We start from the raw sequence: 16,163 nt of genomic DNA on the forward strand, positions 1-16,163 counted from the left end.
AATGAACACACCCCTAATGTCAAGCTGCTGTCACAAGACTAATGGGCGGGACGATGAAGGCAAAGTCCACTGCACAGGTAAGACGAACGCCTGGGGAAGTTGTCGACACGGTGGTTTACACGCCAGTGACGGTATGGATGTTGTCGGCTGAACGCGCGGATTGTTGAGCTTTACTACCATGGCTTTGTCGGAACTTTACACGAAGGTGAGCAAATAATGGAAGAGAAAAGTGATACATGTTTTTAACTTATTCGATCTTCATACGGAATCTCAATCGCTTTGTTATAACACCTGCTGAAAACGTTGACGGATTTGTTTTATGACTAACATATGGTGCAAATTGTCCACCTGAATACAGTTTGGGAAATGATTATGCAAATGAGTTTCCAACTTTCCTTATAGGCTATTACCATATTGCTGTGCTATAACTAATGACATAGACCACAATAATAAAGTCACGTATCTGTACAATTTTGAAACTGTTGATATACCAAAAAGTAAATAGTGGCATTCACTCATCTCCATTCATCATTAGAAAGTAGGCTATAATTAATTGGCATGCTCATTCAGTACAACAGAGTGTGGATACCGGATGCAGAGCATGTCTGGAAATCAGCAGAGATCCTGAGCGACTTCAAACCTGGAGATGAAACTTTACAACTGCAGCTTGAGGATGGCACTGTAAGTAATGAACACAGAGACTGTGAACCGGGGGTAACAAAAAAGAAAGAAAGAAATTATAAAAATATATATAAAACAGAAAATTATAAAAAGAAAAAATACATTGTAAAGTGGTTATCCCACTGGCTATAAGGTGAATGCACCAATTTGTAAGTCGCTCTGGATAAGAGCGTCTGCTAAATGACGTAAATGTCTGCAACCTTTTCTAGCATGAGAAACTTTTTTTTAAAATTACATGTTACTAATAACTTTCAAATAGGAATTCTTCTCTTCTCCTCTCCCAGGTTCTTAGTACAAGAGAAAGTAGTGCACTATATTTTCTGTCGATATACCTGGTAAAATAATTATTCATAAACAACTAATCTGTGATCCAGATTTGTTTTTAACTCTCAAAATTACAGTTGTTCAAAGAAAAACAACAAATTGGATGTTCTGAGTCCATGTCATTGCATAAATCACATCTGAAGATCTTTTTTTTTTTTTTTTTGGTCTGGAAGAAAACTAACACATTTGGATTTTGTGTGTGTAATTCCCCTTTAATTGCGCATCTCGCGAGTGAGGAATGTGTCATCTAATGCTGGGCACGACACTTCTCTAAGATCTTAACAACTCGGATGTGCTCACATTTCCCGATTTCCTTGTCCCAAATCTTTCATAACGTCCATCCTCAACCCCAGGACGTGGGTGCTCACGTTACACGATGATTCCCTAGTTACACGATGATTCCCCTGCGTTTGTCGGGGAAAAAATGCCGACATTGTGTCGGCGAGATGCGTTATAAGTGTGCACTTTTATGTGCAGAAACATTTCAAAAAGAGACGGCGGCCCAGGATATGGACCCGCAGACGTGAACAAGATGAACTTATATTGTGAATTGGCCGTAAAAACGTTTAATATTGAAAAGGCCGCCGCATTCTCTCCACAGTTTCACCTATTTCTACAAATGATCTTCTTAATATCTGATTTTAAACCAAACCTTAACCACGCTGCTAATCATTTTTTGGGTCTCACATGCTGAGTGCTGATTGGCTATTGGCAGTAGTCCTTGTCCAATCGCGTCGCAGCGCATATACAAGCTGCACCGCCAAAGTTGTCCGAAAGTTATCAGGACGTCCGACAGGGGTCTGGAGAAGCGAACAGTCATCACCAGTGCGTCATTTTGACCCGCTCAAACTACGCGAGTCCCGACATACTGATCCTAGCCCAAGTTCACAGGATTTCACCCCGATCATGAACATTCGTCTGAGACGGCAAAAACGTGGCAAATACCTAGCGAAATCGTGTAGCGTATGCCTGGCATAACGATGTGACGGTCTAGCGATGGTTTTGTACTACTGCTCATTTCATGGCAAAGTTTGCAAATAACAAATAGTAGATACAAATAATATACATACTCATGATATACTTCTGCCAGGTAAACCTACTTTGCGGTTAACATTTAAATGAGAAGGTTTTGGGGAAAGTATTTCTGTCAACTCACAAGATGGGCAATATTGCTGGAAATGAATTGCCAGCTATAGTGTTAGGTTTGGCTTTTTTAAGCCAATAGTGGCTAACCAGGAGTGGGGTAATGTCAAATTTGCGTTGATTAGATAGTAACTGGGAGATTGCGGTGTCTGATTTGGTTTATGGCAGTTTGTGGTGGAACACGTGAAAATTGCATGTACTTTCAGAATTGTTTGGTGAGTTTGTCATTGGTGGGCTGCAAGCTACTGGTAGCTCGCGGTCGACCTGTTGGAGACCCCATGCTATGAACTACAAACCACAATACGCTGCGCTGTACTGGATGTGTAGTTTCAGTTTGAATGACGACATACGCTTGCATACACTTGAATGACGGCCTACACTTGAATGACAGCATACACCTGCAGCAGGTAGCCTAGTGGTTAAGAGTGTTGGGCTAGTAACCGAAAGGTTGCTGGTTCGAATCTCCGAGATGACTAGGTGAAAAATCTGTCTGTGCCCTTGAGCAAGGCACTTAACCCTAATTGCTCCTGTAAGTCGCTCTGCGTCTGCTAAATGACTAAAATGTTAAATAGTGTATTTAATGGGAGAATCTTTCATTTATCTCTAGCTCAGTACTTTCACTCATCAATTTGTCAATGGCAAGAATAGGACATGTAAAACATACAGCATACTTTTAATGCTGAGATTCTGTATTGCTTCTTAGTCCAGGACTATGCTTACTGTACTCTGTGTCCGGGAAACTGGCCATAGAGGCTTTAGATCACCAACATCACACTGTTTTTCCCCTGTAGGAGACGCTTTACCCCCTGGACACATCCAGTCCTCAGCTCCCTCACCTCCGCAACCCTGATATCCTGGTTGGGGAGAATGACTTGACAGCTCTCAGCTACCTCCATGAACCAGCCGTACTGCACAACCTCAAAGTGCGCTTCGTGGAGTCCAAGATCATCTACACCTACTGCGGTACTAAAGAAAAATGCTTCCCCAGCTGTCTAATGGGGACGTCTTTGTTTTACTGTTTAGTTTATCTGCTGTCTTTACTGCATGTAGAGATGGAACAGGAAAAGTTCATGTCTGGGTGATGAGTTGTTGCTTTGTGTTTGTATAAAATGTAGGAGATGAGATATTATATTCGGAGGGCAATATATCTATTCAATTATTTTCTATTCTATATTAGAAGCATACTATGTGAAAGCAAATAGGGTAACTCTGACTGTACAGTATGCCCTGATGGCTTCCTTCACTCCCTTTCAGGAATCATCCTGGTGGCTGTTAATCCATACAAGCAGCTTCACATCTATGGCGATGCAGTCATCCATGCGTACTCTGGACAGAACATGGGAGATATGGACCCTCACATATTCGCTGTGGCAGAGGAGGCTTACAAACTGATGGCCAGGTAAAAAATTAGACCCGACTGTTTCGGGGACTGGTTTAGTGGTAGTGATGCCTTCCCCGGACCACAGTATGCTCCTGGAGGCATGCTCCTGGAGGCATGCTCCTGGAGGCATGTTCCTGGAGGCCCCCTACTAACTTCCTATTCTATAGCATTTAATTTACAAACAGTACAGGAATGAAATCATCAACACGTATTGGATCATATCTTTACCAATGCTGCAGAAATTTGTTTGAAAGCAGTATCCAAATCCATCGGATGTAGTGATCACAATATAGTAGCCATATCTAGGAAAACCAAAGTTCCAAAGGCTGGGCCTAATATTGTGTATAAGAGGTCATACAATACGTTTTGTAGTGATTCCTATGTTGTTGATGTAAAGAATATTTGTTGGTCCGTGGTGTGTAATGACGAGCAACCAGACGCTGCACTTGACACATTTATGAAATTGCTTATGCCAGTTACTAATAAGCATGCACCCATTAAGAAAATGACTGTAAAAATTGTTAAATCCCAGTGGATTGATGAGGAATTGAAAAATTGTATGGTTGAGAGGGATGAGGCAAAAGAGATGGCAAATAGTTCTGGCTGCACAACCGATTGGCAAACGTACTGCAAATTGAGAAATCATGTGACTAAACTGAATAAAAAGAAGAAGAAACTACACTATGAAACAAAGATAAATGACATAAAGAATGATAGTAAAAAGCTTTGGAGTACCTTAAATGAAATTTTGGGCAAAAAGGCAAACTCAGCTCCATCATTCGTTGAATCAGATGGCTCATTCATCACAAAACCCACTGATATTGCCAACTACTTTTAATGATTTTTTAATTGCCAAGATTAGCAAACTTAGGCATGACGTGCAAGCAACAAACGCTGACACTACACGTCCAAGTATATCTGACCAAATGATGAAAGACAAACATTGTAATTTTGAATTCCGTAAAGTAAGTGTGGAAGAGGCGATAAAATTATTGTTGTCTATCAACAATGACAAGCCACCGGGGTCTGACAACTTGGAAGGAAAATTACTGAGGATAATAGCGGACGATATTGCCACTCCTGTTTGCCATATCTTCAATTTAAGCCTACTAGAAAGTGTGTGCCCTCAGGTCTGGAGGGAAGCAAAAGTTATTCCCCTACCTAAGAATAGTAAAGCCCCCTTTACTGGCTCAAATAGCCGACCAATCAGCCTGTTACCAACCCTTAGGAAAAAATGATGTTTGACCAGACACGAGGTCTCTTCACTGTCCCCAAGTCCAGAACAGACTATGGGAGGTGCACAGTACTACATAGAGCCATGACTACATGGAACTCTATTCCACATCAAGTAACTCAAGCCAGAACTAAAATTAGATTTAAAAAAACAGATTAAAAAATACACCTTGGCAGCAACTAATGGGGATCCATAATAAATACAAATCTGTTTTCCCATCGTACATTTGAACCCTTTGGGCCTATCTGTCCATATAACTTCTCCTTGAAATGAGATCAACTGTCAAATGTTCAACAAATGAGAAGCTAAGAGTGTGAAATATACAGTATTCCCACTCAGATATTTCCTTTCTCAGGAACAATAAGAACCAGTCTATCATAGTGAGTGGTGAGTCTGGAGCGGGAAAGACTGTGTCTGCTAGATACGCCATGAGGTACTTCGCTATGGTCAGCAAGTCAGGCAGCAACACGCACGTGGAAGACAAAGTTCTGGCATCCAACCCAATAACTGAGGTATGTTTTTTAAATCCATGTGTCCTAGCAGTGAATACATGTTACATGTGAATGAGTAATCTTATGTAATCTGTTCCATCTATGGGTTTGATCATCTGTGATAAAGAAAAGCCCCACAGTGTGATAGACGTGATCATCTGTAAATAAAGAAAGCCCCACAGTGTGATAGACGTGATAATCTGTAAATAAGGAAAGCCCCACAGTGTGATAGACGTGATAATCTGTAAATAAAGAAAGCCCCACAGTGTGATAGACGTGATAATCTGTAAATAAAGAAAGCCCCACAGTGTGATAGACGTGATAATCTGTAAATAAGGAAAGCCCCACAGTGTGATAGACGTGATAATCTGTAAATAAAGAAAGCCCCACAGTGTGATAGACGTGATAATCTGTGATAAAGAAAAGCCCACAGTGTGATAGACGTGATAATCTGTAAATAAAGAAAGCCCCACAGTGTGATAGACGTGATAATCTGTAAATAAGGAAAGCCCCACAGTGTGATAGACGTGATAATCTGTAAATAAAGAAAGCCCCACAGTGTGATAGACGTGATAATCTGTGATAAAGAAAAGCCCACAGTGTGATAGACGTGATAATCTGTGATAAAGAAAAGCCCACAGTGTGATAGACGTGATAATCTGTAAATAAAGAAAGCCCCACAGTGTGATAGACGTGATAATCTGTGATAAAGAAAAGCCCACAGTGTGATAGATGTGATAATCTGACGGATCATGTCCAGTGTGTCACAGAGTTCCAGGCACAGATTGGCCTCACCAGCCACCGTACTTCTGATACGTCTTAATCTACAATGAGTTTTGATTATCATCAACTATGATGGACAAACTTGTAATCTGAGTTTTTTTTTTGTCAGGCTATAGGAAATGCCAAAACGACCAGGAACGACAACAGCAGTCGCTTTGGGAAGTACACAGAGATCAGCTTCGACAGGAGATATCAGATCATCGGGGCCAACATGAGGACGTATCTCCTGGAGAAATCTAGAGTGGTTTCCCAGGTCATACATCGCATACTTTATTATCTGATTATATGTGGTGTATAATGTAGCATAGCAACTGTATAGTTGAGTCATGTTTAACATTTGGAAGGCTTCAGTGAATCACTGCTAGCCCGGTTCCAGATCTGTTTGTGTTGCCTTGCCAACTCTTTGCCATGACAACGGCCATATGAGTTGGCAAGACAACACAAACAGATCTTAATCATTGCATGCCTTTAGACAGTAACGCTATCTCTTTCTCTTCAGTCAGAGAGTGAGAGAAACTACCACATCTTCTACCAGATGTGTGCCTGTGCAGATCAGCCTGAGTTCAAGAGCCTGAGACTGTGTGAGTGACTGGAGTAGGAGTGGAATTTATTTAACCTGTAATCCTTCAGGTTTGTCTCATTGAGATAAAAAAAAAAGTATATTAAGCAAGAGAGACCTGTTAAGCACCGGGGCTTGGCAGTTCTGCTACTGTATTAACTGTAGATGATAGATGGATGATACGGCCTCTAGGTGGACGATACAGGGTACAAGGTCAAGGTTTACTCAAACAATGACAAAGAGAATTAACAAAGATAGAGCACATGACACGAAGCAAAACAATCACACACAACATCCTACAGAACAGTCCAGGGCTAAATAGGGGTGGTGATGAGATGATGAGGTGCAGGTGCGCTGGAGGTGATTGGGGTGCGTTGGGTTTCCGTTCCGGTGTTGCCGAGGTGGTGCGCTCAGACGACCGGTGGCTCAGTAGACCGGCGAATCAGAGCGCCGGAGGGGAGCAACGGGAGGAGACGTGACACTCTGACTAGGCCATGAAGATCGTCATCTCAATTATTATTTATTTATTTGTATTTTACCGTTATTTAACAAGATGAGTCAGTATTTACACTGACATCCTAAAATAAATGGAGCAAATAATGTAGGATACTGTTTTTTTTATGGGTTAGTTCAATAACATGCTAATTAAAGTGTGTCTGTGTGCTTGTCCCGCTCCAGTGAGGGCAGATGAGTTCCGGTACACCAATATGGGTGGGGAGACTGGTATCGAGGGCGTGGACGACAGGAAGGACATGGAGGAGACACGCAGGACCTTTTCTCTGTTGGGTGAGAGGCGTCACTCTGTTCATCACTCTTTAGGTCAACATACTGCTTAGATCAACATGAACTGTTATCAGACGTTTGTTTGTTTGACCGTGCATTTGTAGATGGCGCCTATATTTTAGAAGATGTTGCTTGCAGTGATCATGGTCGTGGTTGTTTACTTAGTTTAGTTGAATGCACCATCGAGAGCATCCTGACTGGTTGCATCACCGCCTGGTATGGCAACTGCTCGGCCTCCGACCGCAAGGCACTACAGAGGGTAGTGCGTACGGCCCAGTACATCACTGGGGCCAAGCTTCCTGCCATCCAGGACCTCTATACCAGGCGGTGTCAGAGGAAGGCCCTAAAAATTGTCAAAGACTCCAGCCACCCTAGTCATAGACTGTTCTCTCTGATACCGCACGGCAAGCGGTACCGGAGCGCCAAGTCTAGGTCCAAGAGGCTTCTAAACAGCTTCTACCCCCAAGCCATAAGACTCCTGAACATCTAATCAAACCCAGACTATTTGCATATGAAGTCCTTATGTAAGTACGTCTGCAGGATGCAGTGTTATTCCCCTGACCTGTCCTGTGTCCTCCCTGTAGGGTTAACGGAGGACTTCCAGGCTGATGTGTTCAAGGTGCTGGCTGGGATTCTACATCTGGGAAATGTAGAGATCAGAAACGTTGGATCGGACAAATCATCAGTTAGTGTAAGTGTAACATTGGAAATCACAACCAGGTGCGAACTCACAAGCCTTCGCACTATAACACAACACACTCAAAATACACTTTCAGTACCATGGGCCCAGAAAAGCCGAGGTGTGTTCTGGGTTCGAGGGTGACAGTACTTCTAAGTCTCAGGAAGGCAGGAGCGATGCACTATGTATAGTTATAGTTTTGTCTTTACCCTCCCTCCAGTCCAGTGATCCCCACATGGCAGCCTTTTGCGACCTTCTCGGGGTCAGTCCTGACGGTGTTACCCGTTGGCTGTGCCACCGCCGCTTCGTCATGGTAACAGAGACTGTGGTGAAGCCGGTAACCAGGAAGCGGGCGGTGAATGCCAGAGATGCCCTCGCCAAGCAGATCTATTCGCATCTGTTTGACTGTGTCATCCATAAGATCAACGCAGCCCTGCAGGTCCCAGGGAAACAGCACTCCTTCATAGGAGTACTGGATATCTATGGGTAATTTGAATACGTTACATTACATTTGTGTAGTTTTTGCAGACGCTCTTATCCACAACGACAATTAAGGTACATTCAACTAAAGTGAGCTAAAACGATACAATATCACGATAATTTAAAACCTTCTTCAAAAATACATTGGTGTCAGTTATATTAACCGTAGGTTAGTTGTATTGTATAGTGAACTGTATATTAACCGTAGGTTAGTTGTACTGCATAGTGTATAAATCATAATCTGTTCTTTTTCACCCCATTTTGGCAACTTTTTCCTATTTTCTTCAGCTTTGAAACATTTGACATCAACAGTTTTGAACAGTTTTGCATCAACTATGCCAATGAGAAACTGCAACAACAGTTCAACTTGGTATGTACTCTCTCTAGCTACGCCCACCTGAGATCTGGCATTGGGTTCTGGGATTACGGAGTCTGCAATGTCCCCTTATTCAAATTGTGGTGAAAGCCAATGCTCTTGTTTCACTGAAAGGTTGTAACAACCAACCAAAACCATAATTTTTCTGCTGTTTTCCTATATCAGCATGTGTTTAAACTGGAGCAGGAGGAGTACATGAAGGAGGATATTCCTTGGACTCTGATAGATTTCTATGACAACCAGCCGGTCATTGACCTGATTGAAGCCAAGATGGGCATCCTGGACCTGCTGGATGAAGAATGCCTGGTGAGACCAACGATCAAATCAAATCAAATTGTATTTGTCACATGCGCTGAATGCAACAGGTGTAGACGTTACAGTGAAATGCTTACTCACAAGCCCTTAACCAACAACGCAGTTTTTAAGAAAAATAAGTGTTAAGTAAACAATAGATAAGTACAAAAATAAAATCAGTTAAATAACAGTAAATGTATACAACAATGATGTGTGTTATTTTTGTATGACAGGACAGTGGGAAGTATAAAAAGGGATAATGAACGAGGGGGCTCTGCGTTCTATGGAAAATAATGAACGACGTGGAAGGTGTGTTTCATGACGTGCTAGTGGAGTGGAACTGACTTTCCACGGAGTTGCATTATTTTCCAGAGAACGCGTAGAGCCCCGAGCTGATTATCCCTTTTTATACCAGGGCTATAATTTAACACATTTGCCTCCTAGAAATGTGTTAAACTTTGTTATGATGCGTTTCTAGGGTATCAAGTAATTCATGATGCAAGGAGATAGTTAACACTTAGATGGGGAGTTCATTTAATATTGAATATGGTACCATGGTTCGCTATACCAATAGACATAGCCCTGCCTCTGGCTGAACACAGGAGAAATATCATCTTATATACACTCTGTTACACGTTTCTTCAACACATCTGGTACCCATCAGTGGGCATTCCCTTCTATGATGTTATTATCCTTTTACCCCAAGTCAGTATATCCTGTCCATCAATCATTCTAAGATCAACATCAGTAATCTCCTTTGACATAATGGAAGACTCTGTGGCACCAAGTCACTTATCTACTAACTCTAACCTGGTTCACACATCATATCAAACAATTTTTTATTTTTTATTTTTGGTCATTTAGCAGACGCTCTTATCCAGAGCGACTTACAGGAGCAATTAGGGTTAAGTGCCTTGCTCAAGGGCACATCGACAGATTTTTCACCTAGTCGGCTCGGGGATTAGAACCAGCAACCTTTCGATTACTGGCACAACGCTCTTAACCACTAAGCTACCTGCCGCCCACTGAGGTAGCTAGCAAGTTTACTAGAATAGCTACAGTAGTTGCCGTGGTAACCAAACAGACTTGCTAGTTTAGCTAACCAAACCATCAGTCCTAGCTTGCCATTTATGAAAATAGAATTAAACAATGCCAAAAATGTTTTCAATTCGACTTTTGCTTTCAAAAGCAGCTCAAACGTAGGACACGTAAGAATTAACTATAGCCGTTGAATTCTACCGTGCAAATATACTGTGCGTTTATAGGGAAATAATGCATGCTCTAGAATGCCCTTCAAGCCAGTCAGAAACAAGTATTCAACAATGCCATGGTATAATGGATGATATACAGTGGAGGGAGGGATCGAGAGAGGCTTCAACACCCGTCGCCATGGGCTACATGTATTCCAGAGTCAGCACACTACCACTAGCCTGACTGTGGCATATTGTTGTGTATTTCTAATACTGTATGTTACATTTGTAAATCTCTCTCTCTCTCTCTCTCTCCAGTTCCCCCAGGGTACAGATCAGAACTGGCTTCAGAAGCTGTATAACTACTTGGCTGACAACCCTCTGTTTGAGAAGCCCAGGATGTCTAACGAGGCCTTCATCATACAACACTTTGCTGACAAGGTGCAATCACACTCGGTCACACTCAATGGAACTTAGCAGGGTTGGACTGAATTCCATTTCAATTCAGTCATTTCAGGAAGCAATTGGAATGTCAGTTTACTTCCTGAAGTGACTACATTTCAATGGAATTCAACCCCATGCTCATTTTACACCAATCAATTGTTTTTATAGTTATTTTTTCATTCATTTGTAAAGGAAATATATTTTCTGTGTAATACGTGATTTTAACATTCTGTTCACACCCGTTCACCAATACATACCTCAAATCTGTTTCTTTGCTTTGAAATCTGTCTTGTGCCATTACAGGTAGAATATCAGTGCTGGGGCTTCCTGGAGAAGAACAGAGACACACTGTATGAAGAGCTGGTAGACACCATGAGAACCAGTAAGGTATGGTCTGACCTTTCCTTCTCATAGTGTTTCTTAACATGTTATTACATGCTTATTACAATTTTTATTAGTATTTATTTAACCGTTATTTTGAAAGGGAAGATATATTGAGACCTAGGTCTCTCTTCCAAATGGGCCCGGTATAATACAATATAAAATGCACATTAAACAGAAAAATAAATAAATAAATATTTATTATGCGTTAGAATACAAAATCACAGTTATGGTAAGCACAACTAAAACATCACAAATCACCCAGAAAAACAGTTACATTCATCCACAAATAAATCCCCAATCAACACTTTTTAAATTGCCCAAATTTTGTTCCAGCAATCCAGCAATACGGTGCATTAAAACTAAAAGCAGATTTACCCAGCTCGGTGGAGACCCTATGAACCTCGAGGTAACAAATCCTGTGAACGGGTTCTGCAACTCGGGTGTCTATACAGCAAAGTTCGATCTACCTTAACCCTTAATTTTTTTGAAGGGAGCATGATTATCCACAATAGTATTGAAGACCTTTGCAAAGAGGCTCAAAGCTAAATCAGGTTCAGGGATAGCTGAAATACAATCAAGGTCACTAAAATAAAGATCATGTAAAAAAAAAAAGCCTGTTCACTGAAGTTTTAAAAGTTCCTCTTTGTGACACGAGGCTTAGATGTTTGTATTCTCACGTCTCTACCACAAACAACTGGACAACGGTCACTAATGTCTTGGGCGAAGACACCAGTAGAAACATATTTCTCTGGTGTATTCATTAAAATGAGATCAATCGGAGATGACTTTGAAGGGTCTCTAGGGTTGGGCCGTGTAGGATTAGTCACCGGCTGGGTTAGGTTTAGATGATTACACATATTTTTTTAGATTGTCTGAAGCCTGCATTTCCCAATCATAATTTAGGTCACCCAGGATAATATCTTCTGATTTAGTAAAAGAAGACAACAAACGAGTTAACTCCTCGAGTGCACAGAGGTTAGCCGAGGGAGGACTGTAGACCTCTATAACAGTTATGGATAAATTTTTCCCCAGAAAAAGGCTTAAAGATAGTATCTAAAAAAAAAAATAATTGGCAAGAGAAATGGATTTCAATAAATTATTTTTTATAAGGGCGGCAGGTAGCTTAGTGGTTAAGAGCGTAGTGCCAGTAACTGAAAGGTCGCTGGTTCTAATCCCCGAGCCGACTAGGTGAAAAATCTGTCGATGTGCCCTTGAGCAAGGCAGTTAACCCTAATTGCTCCTGTAAGTCGCTCTGGATAAGAGCGTCTGCTAAAAATGACTAAAAATAAATAAAAATAAAAATAAGAACGGCCACTCCACCACATCTACCCTGTCTGTCAGATCTGAACACATGATAACCCTCAATATTAATATCAGAGTCCAGAATGTCCCGAGAGATCCAAAGTTTCAGTCAATACCAGAATGTCCGGATTCATCTGCATTGGCCCAGATCTTGATATAATGTAATCCACTGTAGGAAGTGAGCTCCTAATGTTCAGATGCATCAACCCAAGACTTTATAAAGTCACATGGAGTCTCCAACTCAAACAAGCTACGTTCAATAGGCGGTTGCAGGCCCTGTCTGATGGTTTATATTGATATAGTTGGTATGGCTATAAGATTGCTTAGAACTGCACCATTTGTTCCCTATTTGGAATAGAGGAAGGGGAAGAAATTGGAATTACTTTTACAAGGTTAGCGCCACAGGGCCTGAGGCCGTAGCCAATGTCAATATGAGGAACTCTGAATAACCAGTGATGACTTACATGGGCTTTGGTTGCTGTAGTGCAACCGCCCAAGCCCTCTACATGATTTGAAAAATGATTGGGTATGGAATTCACATTTTAGCTAAAAGCACTGGGTGGTGAGCAGACCACAGTGGGTTACTCTTTTGAGCTAACAATAGCAAGTCTAAGAGTGGAGTTCAAATGAATACATTACAACTGACAACACCCCTGGCAGTATAGACAACAGTACGACGATAACGCGTAGAGAGGATGGGAGGTATTACCTGAGCGGGGCTTGGTCTGTCTCTGGATCAATATCTTAACGCATGCCTTGAAATATGAAGAGGGGGTCCAGGCTCCTAGATGGTTTGGGTGGAGTCCATCATCCCTGTAGAGCATATTTTGTTTCCAAAAGGTGTCGAAATTGTCAATAAAAGTTATGCCAACAGAGTGGAAGTCGTTTCTTAGCTGCGACTCGGCACGGGACCAGATATAATCGGCTGCTTTTCAGAGCCTTTCAGGGTGTTGATCAGCTCAGTAAAAGCCTGTTTCGTTAGCTTTGATTTACCCTTTTTTGATGTAATTTGATTCCCACACGCAGTACGACAGCAGCAGCCCTTGGCTGCTGATGTAGGACGGACGGAAGAAATCCTTTGATATCCTTCACCGTAGCACAGGGTCTTTGCTCCAGGAACCAAAATGTGCCTATTTCATGTGTCTTACATGTTATTTCATGTCTATTACATGTTATTACATGTTATTACATGTTATTACATGCCTATTACATGCCTATTACATGCCTATTACATGTCTATTACATGTTATTACATGCCTATTTCATGTCTATTACATGTTATTACATGCCTATTACATGTCTATTACATGTTGTTACATGCCTATTACATGTTTAATTTGTGCTTATTATGCTCTTATTACATGTTATTACATGTATACTTAAAATAAAGTTACACTCTCTACATACTAGTCTTATTACATGTTTTAAACATACCTTGTTTGACCAATACTGGACTGTTACGTATGACTCATTCTATTCCCTAACACGATCAGTTTCCTCTCCTGGCCAACTTCTTCCTGGAGGAGGAGCCAGGCGGTGTGGGCAGTAAAGGCATTAAAGTGAGGCCCGCCCGGCCTGGGGTGAAACCAGCCAATAAGAATCACAGGACCACCGTGGGAGAGAAGGTAGGTGACCAACCATGTTTACATCGCTTAGAAAACCGGAATTACTATACTTACCATTAAAACAACATTATGTGTACGGGCTATTTTGAAATAGTCAAATGAAAGTCATTAATACGTAAAAATGTATGCGCACATGACTGTAAGTCGCTTTGGATAAAAGCTTCTGCTAAATGGCATATTATTATTATTATTATTATTATTATTATTATTGTTAATTCATCCACCTTTGCAATGGTATATGTAATAGAGCTTGTACCTTGTGTGACTGTCTGCATCCTCTGTATGTTTGTGACAGTTCCGCAGTTCTCTGTACCTGCTGATGGAGACTCTGAACGCCACCACCCCTCACTACGTGCGCTGCATCAAGCCCAACGAGGAAAAGATACCATTCGAGTAAGTAGGACCACACAGTACGTACTTAATGCTCTTCGTCCCGGATGGGACTTAAGGCCACAACAATCTTCTGCTACTGTAGTCTGAGTTGTCATTGTGCCCTGTCCCATGAGGGACCAATCTCTTCCAGCTCTGTACAGTAATGTATTTATAGTTAATATTGCAGTACAGTGTGTGTAAAATGGGGCTTGAAATCTGTGGCCAGACTCCAGTACTCTGTGTCTTCAAAAGGTTCATTCTGAAGTCTTAACTTTGTGTGTTGGGGTGTTTCTCAATATTGTCATCTTGATAACCCTGAGTGTGTCTTGGGGTGTTTCTCAATATTGTCATCTTGATAACCCTGAGTGTGTCTTGGGGTGTTTCTCAATTATGTCATCTTGATAACCCTGAGTGTGTCTTGGGGTGTTTCTCAATTATGTCATCTTGATAACCCTGAGTGTGTCTTGGGGTGTTTCTCAATTATGTCATCTTGATAACCCTGAGTGTGTCTTGGGATGTTTCTCAATTATGTCATCTTGATAACCCTGAGTGTGTCTTGGGGTGTTTCTCAATTTCTCAGGTATTACTCCAAGCAGCTGAGGACCTGGATATTATGAACCCTGAGTGTGTCATTGTGTCTTGTCAGGTATGACTCCAAGCGGGTGGTACAGCAGCTGAGGGCGTGTGGAGTCCTGGAGACCATTCACATCAGCGCTCAGAGCTACCCGTCCAGGTGATGCTGACCAGCATCCACACCTCCATACGTATACAACAATAACACTGCGGTGAACTCCACTGGGCCAGTTTCCCGGATACAGATTAATCAGTCACTGGACTTAAAAAGTATTCTCTTTAGAGACTATTTTGTTGAAAGTGCTTTTCAGTCCAGCACTTTATCTGTTTTTCTGGTTTAACCGTCCTTACAAGCTCAACCTTGTATTCACTTAACTGTGTTTTGATTGTCAGGTGGACGTACATAGAGTTCTACAGCCGATACAGTGTACTGATGAGCCAACAGGAGCTGCGCCTCGACGACAAGAAACAGACCTGTAGGACAGTGTTGCAGAGGCTGATTCAGGTGAGGGCTGAACATTATGCAGGAGATATGAGTCAACCTCCCCATTCTCTGCTTACTTTTCTATAGCACTGTTCTGACTTGAGATCTGTGCTCTTAACTGAGAATATTTGTTGCAAGTCTCCTGTTGACATCGATTTTTAATGATTTTTTTTTAGGGTAAAGTCAGTTGTGCGTGTGCTTAAAACACAACTCTGAACTGCCTCCTTGGTGAACCTGAGGATGTTGATGCGTATAGCCATCTGTTGTCACCCACTTTCCCTCCAGGACTCCAACCAGTACAAGTTTGGACGGACCAAGATCTTCTTCCGAGCGGGTCAGGTGGCGTACCTGGAGAAGCTGCGATTGGACCGTCTCCGAGGGGCGTGTGTGACCATCCAGAAGCATGTGAGGGGGTGGAGCCACAGGAGGAAGTTCCTTCGTATGAGGGACGCGGCCATCGTCCTCCAACAGTACGTCCGCGGACAGAGACAGATACGGTGAGTGTCGTGAATTCACAACCACTGGAGAGGGCAGTAGAGAGAGAGAGAGAGAGAGAGAGAGAGAGAGAGAGAGAGAGAGGG

General features: G+C 42.0%; 1 protein-coding gene across 1 annotated transcript; it reads left to right on the forward strand.

Moving 5' to 3' along the window:
• Positions 1-41: 41 nt before the first annotated feature.
• On the forward strand, positions 42-16,083 carry LOC311118225 (unconventional myosin-Vc-like; the record flags this gene model as incomplete). The annotated part of the gene is made up of 19 exons (XM_084193068.1): positions 42-77; positions 571-681; positions 2,940-3,111; positions 3,403-3,547; positions 5,119-5,275; positions 6,147-6,290; positions 6,537-6,618; positions 7,275-7,382; positions 7,964-8,070; positions 8,279-8,544; positions 8,827-8,908; positions 9,080-9,220; positions 10,717-10,839; positions 11,146-11,229; positions 14,022-14,153; positions 14,449-14,546; positions 15,172-15,258; positions 15,492-15,603; positions 15,868-16,083. 19 exons carry the CDS (start codon positions 42-44, stop codon positions 16,081-16,083), a joined length of 2,403 nt encoding a protein of 800 aa, XP_084049194.1.
• Positions 16,084-16,163: the final 80 nt, after the last annotated feature.

Source organism: Coregonus lavaretus, assembly GCF_964263955.1.
Source record: "Coregonus lavaretus genome assembly, contig: HAP1_SCAFFOLD_6687, whole genome shotgun sequence".
Classification (NCBI taxonomy): domain Eukaryota; kingdom Metazoa; phylum Chordata; class Actinopteri; order Salmoniformes; family Salmonidae; genus Coregonus; species Coregonus lavaretus.